The 15,258-nt window shown below is 35.9% G+C and overlaps 1 protein-coding gene across 2 annotated transcripts in view; it reads left to right on the top strand.

Annotated features, from left to right (window-relative positions):
• The window catches only part of Jarid2 (Jumonji, AT rich interactive domain 2), a 51,147-nt gene that overhangs the window by 11,481 nt on the left and 24,408 nt on the right, over window positions 1–15,258 (top strand). The window contains exons 2-4 of one of the 2 annotated variants that reach the window (XM_076134563.1): window positions 13,523–13,713; window positions 13,802–14,746; window positions 15,161–15,214. In XM_076134563.1, coding sequence (XP_075990678.1) covers window positions 13,523–13,713; window positions 13,802–14,746; window positions 15,161–15,214 — 1,190 coding nt within the window. The remainder of the gene's footprint in view (window positions 1–13,522; window positions 13,714–13,801; window positions 14,747–15,160; window positions 15,215–15,258) is intronic. The other variant, XM_076134564.1, reaches the window with a different exon arrangement.

Below are 15,258 nucleotides of genomic sequence, written 5' to 3'. Positions count from 1 at the left end.
ACTCGTCGTATCGCGGCGATATTATCGCCGTGTGGAGACGGTTCCATAGAGAGTGTATAGAAATATGTGGCACGACGATAATATCGCCGCGATTCTCTCGCTCGTGGAGACAGCGCCTTATTCGTAATTTCGTACTAATATTGTAAATGTGTAAACCCATTGGTGGGCTCTTTGAGAGACAAAATATCTTATAGAACCACTTATTTGACCCAAAATCACATATATACAATCACAAAAACACAATATAATAATATGTATGATTTATTGTGATTTGGTAGTGTTGTATTCTTCTTTCCACATTTTAGGCTGAACTGATTTGAATAAAATTTCGCAGGGTTTAGGTTGCCACGATCATTAATTAATATTTTACTAGAATTACCTTACCAATACTCACTTGGATGTTCGCTGATATTTTTCTCTAATAAGTTCCTCTACCTTATGAGGGGTGTCTTTATTAATTTCATCGTGTTTTAAACCTCATTAGAATAGGCACTACATTTTCTGGGTTACAGTATTTGTTTCCAATATCTATATTTCACAATGAACGGTATAAAGACCACTTTACATTTTGCACAGAAAGATACAAATAGGGGTTAAGAATAATAGCGCGCTATTTACTATGCTGCCGTCCTCTAACTATAATGCCGTTATCTACAAAAACAATGTTTCGAAATATTCGATAAAAAGGCGCGAGAAAAGAAATATGCAATGCTGTTTCGTAACTATCTGAAAACTGCGATTTGAAATATCTTTAGCAGCATCTGGAAACAGCAATGCATATATCTTTTCTCGCGCCTTTTCGCGAATATCTCGAAACAAAATGCCGTTATCCACAAAATTGTTTTTGTAGATAACGGCATTATAGTTAGAGGTCGGCAGTATGATACTCAAGCTGTAACAATTCTTAATACTAACACTTCAATGTCCGCATTGTTTCCCGTAAGGTGTCATCAATTCAATTCAAATTATCCTTCATAATACTTTACAGATATTTAAAATCCTAATCGTTTCGGAAAAGCTCTTGAAAAGAAACTCACGGATTGCGTAATAATCTTATTACAGCACAACAAAAAGTACTATCTGATGGTTAGCGAATAACTTTTTTAGTCTTCTCTTATTGATATAGTTAATCACTTGTGATTTTTAACGCCTTAGAAACACATCTAGGCGCAAGTTTCAACATCAACGCTGAGTCGTTGACGCAGGTGAAGCTGCAGCTTTTATCGCAGACCGATTCGTTAATTCTTTCTCTCACCGACAAATAAACTGGTCATCGTGAATGTATTACCGTTGTTTTGAAATAATACAGATACATTTCAATGTGTACTTACTATAACAAATGTTTGAATAAGGCTATTATGTGGGAACATTCCCCTAACAGAACGAGTGGTTGTCCTTGTTTCATGTCTTTGTACAAAATGTTTGAGAATTTAACGTTTGTTCATCTTATTATGAGACCAAGGTTAATCTGTTTGTGCAAAAACACCTATAACCTGATCTTTTGTATATTATTTATAGGGGTCTGGGTGTCTAGACCTATTATTTTCTACTTTTGATTGACAGCAACTGTCTGTAACGGATTTAGCTCCCATGAGATACTATTATGAATACACTTGACAACACTTGTATACTGTTTTAATATATTATGTTTTTGACCATCTATAACGTTTATTTTTGCACATATTTTGATAGGAAAACTTATAAAAGTATATAGAAATGTCAGAAAAGGAGGCAGACAAGATGCATATGCATGCATGCATGCATTTACCAAGTAAATACAGACGCCAAAGGAGGCCTTTGGTTTATGCCGTCCTTTCATGGCAAAAAGGATTTTATGTATGTACTTCGATGCTTAACTTAGATCTCGAGATAGTTAATGCAGAGCAAGTTTGCGACGCGACGTTGTAATCTCCGGGTTACCTTTGAAATATTTCCCTCCTGACGAACTTAATAAAATCTGTCTAGACGCGAATTCAAATTCTTATTTTCCAATTTGACAATATTTTGTTTATGTTTACACGATGTACGAGAACTTATGTTCGTGAGATACGTACTGATGTTTTCGGAACGAATTCTTACTGAACATTAATAATGAAAATAAATGTTTTTCTTTCTTATTTAGTTATATATTTTTTTGTTTTTCATACGTTTCTGCACTGCTTCACCTTCGGGTCTAACAGGCGTAAGAATACTAAGAATAAGAAGTATGTATTCAATATTTTTTCATTATTTTCGGTAGTCTAGTTAGCAATAGATATATATATATATATAAGTACATAGCAAATTTTAGCTGATTAGCACTTGCGTAGACATTAGGTAAAATAAGTAGCATATTTTAAATCCTGGATTTACAAGTATTTTATTGCTGAATTTCATGAGTAAACATAGCAGACAGACTTATGCCCGGTTTTTGAGGCACATTTAGCAGTAGTTTATCTATTCAAACTGTCATGTTTATATGAACTTAAAGGCTATTGAATAGATAAACTACCGCTTAATCATCTCAGAGACCGGGGTAAGAAAGACTCCAAAATCCATATTATAGCACTTCTTCTTCTTCTATCGTGTCAACGACTCACCATGGGATTACCTAAACAATTGTTGACCAGAACCTGGCAACCTCAACTGCTTTATCCGTCGCCAAGTTTAGGTCCTCAATTGTGCAGGTTGTGGGACAGAGAGGGCATTGGAGTAGATGTGCCATGGTTTGTGATGGGGCACCACAATCACAGCCACCTTGATTGGTTAAACCCCACTTGCGCATAGTATCTCGACAACGGCCCGTCTGAGCTCGCAATCGGTTAAGGGACTTCCAGACAGGCCATTGCCGGCCGTGTCCAGGCGGAAGATGCTCGGCTGGCTGTATAAAGTCAGATGGAGGTGGATGCCTTTCACGCCAGAGCTTCAGCCTTGTTTCCCTTTCTTGTTATAAGCACTACATAATATGGATTTTGAACAACAAAGCGATTCAATAATTATTTTCTTATTGAAAACAAGATTTTTGAGTACTTAGAGTGACTCACCCCCGGTTTCTGAGGTACATTAAGCAATAGTTTATCTTTTCAATAACGTTAAAACTCATACAAAAAAAAAAAACACTATTGAATAGATAAACTACCGCTAAATTTACTCAGAAACCGGGGGTAAGACTAACGAGTAGATAGTTTAATTAGTTTAAAATGTAGATTTATTGATTGTACTGTTAGAAACATTAGTTTAGTTTTACTCGTATCAATAAAATAACTAGTGGTTATACGTAATTTCAGTCAACAATGTTCTTTAACCACAAGTTTTTAATACGATCATAATAATGTACTAGTCGACGCCAGTTGTGCTCAGAATGTTCAACATTTTTATGAATAACTAGCACTTTTAACTTTCACAGACAGAATTTGGCTAATAAAAAAATATTTATCTATTTAAAAGCAATGATTGAAAGAGCACGGAAAAATGGCTTTCCGATTTTACCTTGTAATATTCCAAGTTTAAATGATACTTAATCGTAATTACTACATATTATAAAAAAATAAAATTCTCTCAATTCGTCTTTTTCTTTGTCTCGACGCTGTTGCATATTTTATTTCTAAGCCTAATAAACAAAGATAAATATTTGTTTTCATTTAAAATCCAATATATAACAGGTTTAGACTTTCTCTTCTTACAGACAGCACGATTATTGTTTTGATGAAACGTTAGACTTATTTAAGTATTTTCTAAGTTTTCTTTGTTGTCTAGTGTCCTTAATTCTCCTTAAAAGGTGAGGGATCAATAAACTTTCGAGATAAGAGAATTTCGTTTCAGGGGAAAATTTTGCGATAGTAGACATTCTGCGAATTGAATGTCTGCGATTTAGGTGTTTTTATTTGCTCTTGAACAGAATTATCTCGAAAAATGTTTTTATAATACTAATAGGTAGCGAGGGTGGTAGGCAGTGGGTAGAATCGGACGAGGTGGTCGTGTCTATAGCTACATTTGCTTAAGTGCGCGTACTCTATCATTTTGAAAATATTTTTGTGATCTATAAATGCTTACTGATCGAACGATCAGTGACAAGCAACCTTTAGCGCGGACTTTCCGGAGATGAGGGGTCGCCTCGAGACCCGTAAAAAATCGGTGTTAGTGTCATGTATGTCCGTAAAGTCTTCGCGACACGGTAGTAAAAGAACTGTCTTATAAAAAAATAATTATAACACAATACTAATGGGTATTTGTTCAATGAGCCGGCCACTTTCCGCCGGCCGGCTTTTCTTATACCGTTTGATACAGGCCTACGGTTCAACAGGTTAGCATAAGCACTCTTTGAGACACGTGACTGCTGTCAAGATCTCGCCGAGTCACGTTGCCATAGCAACCGCGTTGTTTTCAGCGCTTCATAACATTTCATGCGCAACAATTATGAGTTCAAGTTCAACAAATCAAGATTTGCGAAGAGTTAGAATATATTTTGGTCGTTGTAATTATTGTAGTGTAGTTTTATGTTATTGTTTAGACTAGCTAACATCATGAATCGGAAGTACAATGTAAAATTTTATGTGGACGTTAGCTTTCTTGTCTAGTGCTCTCACGTGGTCTGTTGTCGCAACTGTGCGTAACTTCTAAAATAGTTAGATTTTTTTATTCAAGATTTATGTAGTAATTTGACAGGATGAGGATTTAGTGATGAATAAGCACGATTATCGATTATTTTTTTTACGATTTGAACATAATGGACCTCAGGGAATAAAATACTGATCGTTTTTTAACTTCTATTCATAGCCTCAAATAATTTTAGGATAAAATATCAGTTCAAATAGAATCGTATGGTGAAAACTTTTACCAAACTATTTTTTTTTCCTAAGTATGCTTAAACAAAATTTAATATATTTGCTTTTTTTTCAAATTACTCATTTGATTCTCGATGGTCTCCTAAAGTTGTTAAACATTTTTTAATTAGTAGGTTCTAACTTAATTTTTTTTTATTTAATTAATATATCTGTTCAAGTACATATTGAGGATCATTAATGTGCGTAAATTTTAAAAGATGGTCAGAAGAAACTTATTCATTTCCTGTCCAGAAAACTAGACCAATTGGTAATAAATGTGTATACAATCACTCGAAATCAGTCCTTAAGACACAAAATACCATGAATCTATCGACGCCACATCGCAAGTACCAAACCATTAGAGAGTACCAACGTAAACACAGACTAATTAGTTTCCGAATAGGTCTATAATAATAACAAATATACGATCCCCTCGAATACATCCCTCACCCCCTAATTGGGGTGGAAGGTGAGCTTAGCAGTATTGGTATTGCCTGGGCAACAGCCGCCCGGGGCTCGATCTATATAGACGCCGACACACACATCTGCACACCCTTTGTGCTATGTACTAGTGCATCCCCAGGTAGCCTAGCCGGTGCACGGGTCGAAACTGACGCTAAGAGCGAGACAGATATATTTTTGTTCGTTGCAACCGACGCCGTGGCAGGAGCGTCGTTCCCCCTCCCCGTAGGGTATAAAAGGTCAGGGCGCGTCGCCCCTTTAGTTCATTTCGGGACCGGGCGCGATCGTTTGCAGAACAAGTTCACGGTTTCTGCTGGCTTGGGTCGGGTGGCTGCCGATATGGCCCCGGCCTTAGCCAGCCCGTCTGTCGGCTAGTGAGTGAGTGAGTGGCTCCAGTCCTGAGGCTGCTGGACTAGCATGACGCGCCGCCGAAAACGCAAGAGACTATGGTGAGACCATCTTCTTATTGATATGTATCTATTTATCTATCTATTGTCTTTCAAATCATATTTTTTATTTTTGTTTATAGTGTTAATTTATTGTTATCTTAAATGTTTTTTATGTAATTTAATGTTTAAATCTTAAACTTCTTTTATAACTATGTATTAAATTCAACTATATTTTTATTTTTTGTATACAATTACTATTTATATATAAATTACTATATTAAGTATTTAATTTAAAATGTTGTAATATGTTATGACGTATTTTACTTTTGTAAAATGGGACCTTTTTATGATCATGTGTATTGTGCTAAATTCGCGTTCAATTGTATCAAAATTAACTGGGAATAATTAACTTTTGATTGGGAGAGTTAATAAAGTAGTTATATTAAAGACTAGAAAAAAGTTTGTTCTTTACATTTAAACGCTCGGAAATGCGTATTCAATCATATAAAATTTTGAAAAATCAATGTTTCATGGGATGAGTTGTATATAGGTTGCATTTCCGCGTCGATATCCTCCACCCCCTCTCAGTTCGCGCACCCCACACACGCGCACCTATGCAGGCAGCCGCTCGATGCAGCCCAGCCAAGTCTAGACTTGCACTTTTGCGCATGTGCAACGGCCATTGACATGACCCCGGCCTCGCCCAGGAAACACCCAACCCTAGGAAAATCTAGACTTGGCCATTTAACGCTCTGACATTTAAAATATTTTGAATCTCATAATGCTCAAACCTTTGTTTTTCATATTTATGCGACAGCAACAATCCATTATCAGTAAAAAAACAATTCTTTGTCCCTTAAGTCGAAGATACTTCGAAACTTTTCTGAATTCAAAAAAATATTTTCTGCTTCATAAATAAATTCCTCAACTCATTAAAAAGCTTTTCAAGCAAGTTATCTTCCAAAACACTTACTTATTTATTAATTACAAATAAATTTTGCCTTTTCCCATATGGCTTAAGAGTTGTTAATATGCCACTCAGCTAGCGGTCGACCTAAGGGGTTTTAAGAAGTTTTTCTCAGCAAAAATAAAATTATAGATCTTTGGGTCCTAACTTAATTGTACTATTATTCTCTCACTTATTCATACGCCCGAGCCGTATTTCAAACTATCGAACCAAGTAAAAAAGGTCTTTAACCAAAACTTAGCTACATCATTGATTGCCTCGAGATACCTATAAAACTAAACATTTTGAAAAGTCTATCAACAAATGCTAGTAGTAGTTTTGCATTGCACAAAGAAACTGCGAAAATAATAACATTTAAATCAATTGAAAGATCGGACAACGCGGTTCTATTATGATTTGCGCAGCAACTGTCAAAACCAAAACGTTCTGCGACTTGAACCTTGTAACATACAAGTTAAGAGCTATATTAAAATTACAAAATATTCACCCTAAGCTTTCTGTTGGACAAATAAAAATGTATCTTATGTGGTAGAACATAAGATCTAAAATTAAAAAAATGTTGCTTAGGACACGTGCATAACATGTTTTCGGTTCACTGTTTAATTGTCAAAATTCAAATCCAAACTATTGTTCGGAATCCTCTTTCAAGGCGGATTAGTTACAAGTTCGTAAAAAGAAAACGGGAACTATAAATATTCCGCGCAACAAAGACTAAATCAGCTTTGTTTGCGATCGACTAAACTTGAAGATAATAATTGTATTTTAGTAAATGATTAAGCTTTTGAAAAATAGACTAACTCGCAGTAGCCAAAAAATTATACAAATCTAGAAATGGACTTACTTTCAGTAGTTATCTCAGTAGCCAAAATATAAAAATAATCTAGGAATAGACTAACTATGCTATCAGTAGCCAGAAATAAAAACTAATCCAGAAAAAGATTAACACTCAATAGCTATAAAAAATATCTTGTCTAGGAGTTAGACTAATTCTCAGGAGCTTATAAAATAAAAATAGTCTATAAATAGTCAACAGCCAAAAAAAAATCTATAAAAGGACTAACTACCAGTAGCCAAAGTTTAAAACCGATCTAGAAATAGGCTAACTCAGTAGCAAAACAATAAAATCCATACTAATATTATAAATGCGAAAGTAACTCTGTCTGTCTGTCTGTTACTTAATCACGCCTAAACTACTGAACCACCCAATTGAGATTGCATGAGATTTGGTAGGACGATATTTAGATACGCGAGAAATGACATAGGCTACTTTTTACCCCGGGAAAATTACACATAATGGGAAAATTAAGATTTTGCGTAGAAAAATCTGTCACAGAGACGAAATATTTTTAATCCAAAAAAAACCTTAGAAAAATGTAGCTTTGAATTGGCGAAGAGATTTTTTAAATTGGTACGATAGTGAAAATAAACCGATAAAGGCAAACATTAATAGTGATCATATAAAGGTTCTCAAATTGTTTATATTGAATACCGTACTTATTATTATTTATTTTATAAAATTTTATTTACTAAATTCTCGGTCTCAAAAACATCGATCATAACATGTATTGTTAAAAAAACGTTAGAACGTTTTTGTAATAACCATGTCTAATATTTTACTAATTCTAAATTTTAAGTCAGAAATTTTTTAGAACACTTTTTGATGGTAAAATTTCTAGTTATCAAAATATGACTTCAAGATCATTACAATCTGACTAAAAATCATAGATGAAACTAAGGAAAAAATCTGCTGAAGTTATTAACTGCGGCTTCAGAAAACAGTAAAACTAAGTTATTATTTGATATGGGTATTTACTTGAATAAGTCCACAGATAAATTTTAAGAATCATGTTTCAAATGCATATACAAAATTCTGACTGCAAAAAATATTCTAAATTGAAAAATATTATCAATTTAGACAAAATTACAAATTTTGAAGCATATGTCAATCAGATTTTAAAGATTTAAGCTTCACGGATTAGAAAGAAAAGGTCACCCCAAAAACAGAATCTGTCATTTAACTACTGCCAAATTGACTTAATTTTTTTCCTTTAATATTATTTATCTTTCGTATTTATATCTACATTCTAACATTAATTTCAATTTCAAAAGCTAAGGTAGTAATATAGATAAATAGAAATGTTTCAAACTTAACGTAACAGTAAAAGAATAATGGAAAATGCATCTAAATAGTTTTCTTAACTAAATATTATTCAGGTATCGAACGTTGACGAAACAAAGAACTGGTAGGTAGGGAGATATAATTTAGGGCTTGGTGAAACCATATTGCTTAGCAATATTCAGTACTAGTCAACCCCACGCTCAAGCGATTATCCGTGAGAGTGGCTAGCCGTGTGGTTACAGTTTAACATGCAACCACCTGAAAATTTTAGGGCGGTTCAACCTAGGCGGTCGCATAATAAACTGTAGAAGAAGCAGGTAGTTGCCAATATTTCTTAGCACGACCCATGTATCAAACCCGAAATCTCATGATCGGCAGTCAGTCGGATTCACTACCGACCGCGCCACAGAGGCAAGTCTGATTTAAGTTATAAACAGGCTAACGACTCTATTCCTTACTAAACTTTTATTAGTTCGTACATGGTATCGTATAGTAATAAGTATAAGGTTTATCTCATTTTAGGATTTTTCTCCGTTAATTACATTTATAAAATTATAAAGATAGTAATTTATTGTCATTTCAAATCTAAGCAACTTTAAATTGCAAGAGATAGACCGATTAAACCCGACGAAAAATTAAATAAAAATACGTATTTTTTTAATGAATTTAATATTTAGACTATCTATCTCAATTCTATTCTAATATTCCCGAAATCACAACTTAGGCTGACAGAACAAGTCTAGACGTGGTGCCTCCACGTGTGGGGGCAGTATACTCTATGTACAATTTTCATCACAGACTCTTTCAAAGGCGGTTTGTAAATAAAACTACACACGCGAAATACTAATATAATTGACTACCACCCGAATAACTCAATAGATACATTCGTATAGGACATGTCTAGACAGGGGATCAAATTAAAACCACATCAAAAGGGTGCCGCCACGGGCGCACGTATTTCGGAAAATTTATTTATACATAAACTACGCTCAACAATGTACATGTCTGTAGGGGTCCATTCGACGCATTATCAAACCATCCCTCAGCCCTCTGAAACTCCATCGTGAGTTGATAAATCAATGGACTTCCACCCGAAACAGAGGCTTCGATAAATCTATGCATTCATATAGAACATGTCTAGACGTGGGGGCTAAAGGGGGAGCGACTTATGTATAACATTTTGTTTGAAGTACTACCAGAATATTACCGACGTGCACAAAGCTTCCGACAAATTAATTAACTCACCCCCGGATACAGACTTGCTGTATATTTATACTATACACATTCAGGTAGAGTACGTCTAGACCATCATGGCGGACAATCGATAGTGGAGGGATCGCCCTTCCCTGCCTACCCCCTGACTGTGGTATATAACGTTTGATTCGGTACCTAGCCGGCTAGGTGAGGGAGGCTGCATCCTCTGCGCTACACCACCGCGTTAGGTACAGGTGCTGTCTGGCAGTATTGATTTATGCTTCCTACTGCAATCCTTTTTGAAGGGACTGAATTAAATTTTACATTCGATGTAGTCGTGGGTAGTAGTTCGCTTTGGTTTTTGTTAACTAAAAATAGAAAAATTACGCTTTTCATTTAAGAAAAATGAGGACCTTACACACTTATCAATAAATAAAAGACTTATCGTGGCGATCATATATATAAGCTAAAACCTGGCAAAGAAAAAGATGCTATTTAGGGCTCTTCGTTTATAAGCAATAAAATATAAGTTATTTTTGGTTGTTAATTATTAGAAAATGACGGAGTTAGTTATCGATTAATATCATCGATTAATATCATCGATTAATATCATCGATTAATATCATCGATTAATAGTATCTATCGTTTGAATGATGCTGAGAGGCTTCGGCTAGACTTGTTCTGCATAGTTAAGTCTGCCGTTTCAACTTTTAAGTCAGACTTTTCTTTTCTGCCTTTAGTAAGTCTTGGATTAAAGGAAATTGATCGTATTGACATATTGTCTCATGATTCCAATAACGAATTACATATAATGTAGTCTGGAAGTAATTGAATTTTAGTCGTTTGTAGACTTCATTTCGCGAATGTCAGTTTTACTGATTTTGAAAATCTGAGGTCATCTTGACTTCATTTTCTAAGATTTTAAACTTAACTCCGTTTTTGGACTTTCATTTTGATTTTGTCGGCGAACGGTTGATCTGATCAAAAAATTCCAAGGGATAAAAAGTGTTTATTTTTAGCCAATCTATACGATAAAAACCAAAAACAGCAACATTTTGAGACATTTTAATTTTCGTCGAGTCAAGTCCAGCTTCCTATAGTAACGAGAGAACTTCAAACCCATTTTGTCGGCAAACCGTGGGTCGGATCAAAAAAACTCAAGGGGCAAAAAGTGCTTATTTTTAGCCAATCTATACGATAAAAGCAAAAGAATTACAATATATAACATTTTTGAAAATTTTCGAAAATTTTTCTGTCCTAGTCGCCTTGCACACCCTTTGCTACACTCCAACCGATTAATGCAATAAATATAATGATTAGTTTTATTTTTTGGATTCCAGCAAAGTAGACTAGTTCGGTCAATTGTGCAGATTTTGACAATAACTACTTCATACCTTATTAAAATTTGCTCTAATCAACTAATTTAAGTTAGGTTCAACGCTGACTTCTTATAAAATAAAATGTAGTTACGAAAATTAATATTTATGTTTTTGATTATTGTTTAGTTAAACAACAACAATTCCAATAGGGGTTCGCCTCCAGTAATTTACTCAATGCATTGTCATCGATTTATCCAAAGGTAAAGATAAATGAAAGCTTAGAATTTGAGTATATCAATGAAAATTGTTATATTAGAAATAAAAGATCTCGAACTGAGCTCGATCTTTGAATTTACAGATTTTAACCGATGATTAAATGGAATGGCAAAGTTGATGACTTATATGCCAGTACTCGCAGATCGAATATAGAAATGATACATATTATATGCATGGGGGTTACCCAGCAAAACAAAGATGCATAAAACTACAAATTTAATAACTTAAAAACTCACGAGAGGCAATCTGTCGAAATGTGAGTATTCATAACCATCGATTAGAGATAACCTGCAACACTATTATCCGCGCTTTATAGCGAAATGTACAACGTAATGCTTGCGAACTAACGCTTATCACGACCTGCGAACTAACTCACCTTTGCAAATGCACATTTTATTCGACCCACCCCCGGTTTCTGAGTACATTTAGCGGTAGTTTATCTATTTAATAGCGTTTTTTTATATGTATTTAACTTTATTGAATAGATAAACTACCGCTAAATGTACCTAAGAAACCGGGGGCCAGTGCTTTATCTAGCTGGTACGGTAGAGTTGGTATTTATAGTACCCGCCCCCTAGTGAGACTAGAATTTTTAATTTTTTTATATGACATCAAATATTGTATTTGAATAAATTTTTCAACGGCTGCTTGTTTTATGCCTGTTACCATTATGTCAGGTGCAAGTTAAACCATTTTGTCAATTTTAGAGGATATAGTACAATTCCCTATTACAAGGCATTTTAGTCACACACGTAGTTGCACGGATCCTTGCTCACGATGCCATTATTATATAGGCATTTATAACCTATAATACTATAGTAGCACGTAGTTGAAACATAACAAATTTAAATTTGCCGTCACATATTAAAAGACCACTCTAGCCTATATTTTAGTATTGGTCTCGAGATGTTCAGTAATCATGTCTCCGGGCAAAGGCATGGGTTTAGATTACTTTTGCATGACTTGTTTATTTAATGTATTTTAGTTCGCAGTATATCTCAAAATTTGTTCAACGAAATGTGTAATATAGATAATTAGGTGTCTCCTAGTTTTTCCATGATACTATTAAAAAGTTATTATCAATGAAAATTACTTACGCCAATATATTCTAAGTACTACAAACTGTTTGGTTCCCACAAGTCCTTGCCGCTTAAGAAGAAAGTGTTTAGTGCGGATTTGATCATATCATATAAATGTACCGATTTTGCGTCGTTTTTACAATACACAAAGTTCAAACTCGTATGTTAGTATTTGTATATCCAATTTTGTTCACGATCATTCTTTGTTCTGACAAAGAAGTCAACAGCTAGGGAGATGTAGGACGAACTCATTTATAGGCTGTTGCTTTTCTGTTATTAGCAGCTGCGAATCATTGCTTTCTTTTTCTGCTCGTGCACATACCTTACTGCTGGCGATTAGTAGACTTGGTGAAGAGCCATCCTTTGGGTATAATACAATTTTATATATTTTATAAACATGGAGAGAGAGCAGTGATAGCCGAGTGGTATAAGATGATACCTCCCATGCAAGTGGTTGCACGTTCGGGCCCGAGGCAGCACACCAATGACTTTTCGAAGTTACGTGTGTATTAGAAATAATTATCACATGCTCCAACAACATCGTGAAGAAACCTTGCATACCTAAAATTTGTTTAATTCATTTATTGAGGGCATGCAAGTCCCCAACCCGCGCTTGGCCAGCGTGGTGGACTACAGGCCTAACCCCTCCCTTATTACGGGAGGGGACCCTTGCTCAGCAGTGGGACATTAATGGGTTCAATTTATTATAAACGTGGCTTTTTATACATAATATGTTAGCTGGCAATTCACGTGTATTGAGCATTCAATCTCCAATAAAGGGATTTAAAAACGTTGTAATGATTTTACAGTATAGTATGCCTGTATTATATGCTAGTGATAATAATTATTTGCTAATGCGACAATGTTTATAAGCCAGATTGTTTTCTCAATTTGAGTGTTTTTTCTTTGCAATAGGACGACGAGGAAAGTGACCGCCCAGCGCAAATTTGCGCAGGGCGCTCACTTGCCTCCGCCGCCGGCCCCAGCCGCTCCACCGGCTCCGCCCCCGCCTGAGCGCAGGGAACCACCGCCACCGAATCAGGAAACCAATGTCTATGTTAACCGTATGTCGGCCACTAATTTATTAGATGTCGTGTGTTTTCAAAGTAAGTTAAGAGTCGTAGTTCTTACTTATATAACAATCAGATAGTAAAACGAAATATCATTTAAATTAACTTACATTCATATTTGTAGATGTGCACACTCACTATCAACCGGTTGTACTGGTGAGAAGGTGCGACGATGGGAGTAATGAGGCATCATCGCCGTTACTTACAAGAGATCAGATTAAATCATCGCCAGCACCATCGACATCGATGTTAACACAGCGGAAAAAAAATAGAAAAGTGCACTCTCCTGATCCTGATATTGATCTGTCGCCAACATTTGAGTTGCCGCTCATGAGTGTACTTCGCGTGGCCCCTGTACGATCAGAAGCACCGAGACCACGTGCATCAAGGAAACCGCGTCGTACTATCGCACGCGCTGATGCTCGCACCAACGTACGCACCACCGTACGCACCAACGAACGCTCCAACGCACGCCCTAACGCACGCTCTATCGCCCGCACTATTGCACGCAGTATCGCACGCAATGATTCACGCGCTGAGGCACGCACTGAAGGCCGCGTTACCAGACACAGCTTACACGTGATGAAGCTAAGAACACAGTCAGAAAGACATGCTCCTCAGAGGATGACTCCTCCACTAGTGGCTTCAAAACGAAAACAATCTTTGGGGCGTGGGAAACGGACGCTACCTAAGAAACGGCGCACAGTCGTAACCAGCACCGACGAATCTTCGGAAGAAGGCATAACATTAGCAGCTTTACGAAATGAATTAGTAGAATACGGTTGTAGAGATGAAATAGTTGAACCTTTGCACAAACGAAGGCAACAAACGACACAGGCAAATAATGGCGGAGTCACAACTAACATGGGTCCTCCGACCGCTCCCACGACGGCTGCCTCAACGCCGTCAGTTGCCAGGCCACGTTACACTAGCTATCTGCCTGCGTCAGTCAGAATGAATACTCCGAGTGATATTGATCTACAATCAAATTGTCATTCTGAACTAGATGTACCGCTTGAACCATATATGACGGCCAACACAGAAGATACGTGTTCAGCTACGCTCGAAGGTAAGATAATTGTAATTTATATACATTTATATAACATTTAGTCTAGAAGTAGCAGTAGAAGTAGGTAGTAGTAGTAGAAGTAGGTAGTAGTAGTAGAAGTAGGTAGTAGTAGTAGAAGTAGGTAGTAGTAGTAGAAGTAGGTAGTAGTAGTAGAAGTAGGTAGTAGTAGTAGAAGTAGGTAGTAGTAGTAGAAGTAGGTAGTAGTAGTAGAAGTAGGTAGTAGTAGTAGAAGTAGGTAGTAGTAGTAGAAGTAGGTAGTAGTAGTAGAAGTAGGTAGTAGTAGTAGAAGTAGGTAGTAGTAGTAGAAGTAGGTAGTAGTAGTAGGTAGTAGTAGTAGAAGTAGGTAGTAGTAGCAGAAGTAGGTAGTAGTAGCTGAGTAAAATCAAAGAATTCATCAATTATACTTTTTTTTAGGACCGCCAATGGTCATTGCTGACATTGCTACTATTTCACCAAGTTATTTTAATCGTAAGTTTTACAGTTTACATAATATAGGTAATTTTATGTTTTTT

Source organism: Anticarsia gemmatalis, chromosome Z (genome assembly GCF_050436995.1).
Source record: "Anticarsia gemmatalis isolate Benzon Research Colony breed Stoneville strain chromosome Z, ilAntGemm2 primary, whole genome shotgun sequence".
NCBI lineage: Eukaryota > Metazoa > Arthropoda > Insecta > Lepidoptera > Erebidae > Anticarsia > Anticarsia gemmatalis.
The sequence above is the reverse complement of the archived record's forward strand: the minus strand, read 5'-3'. Positions and strand labels throughout refer to the sequence as shown.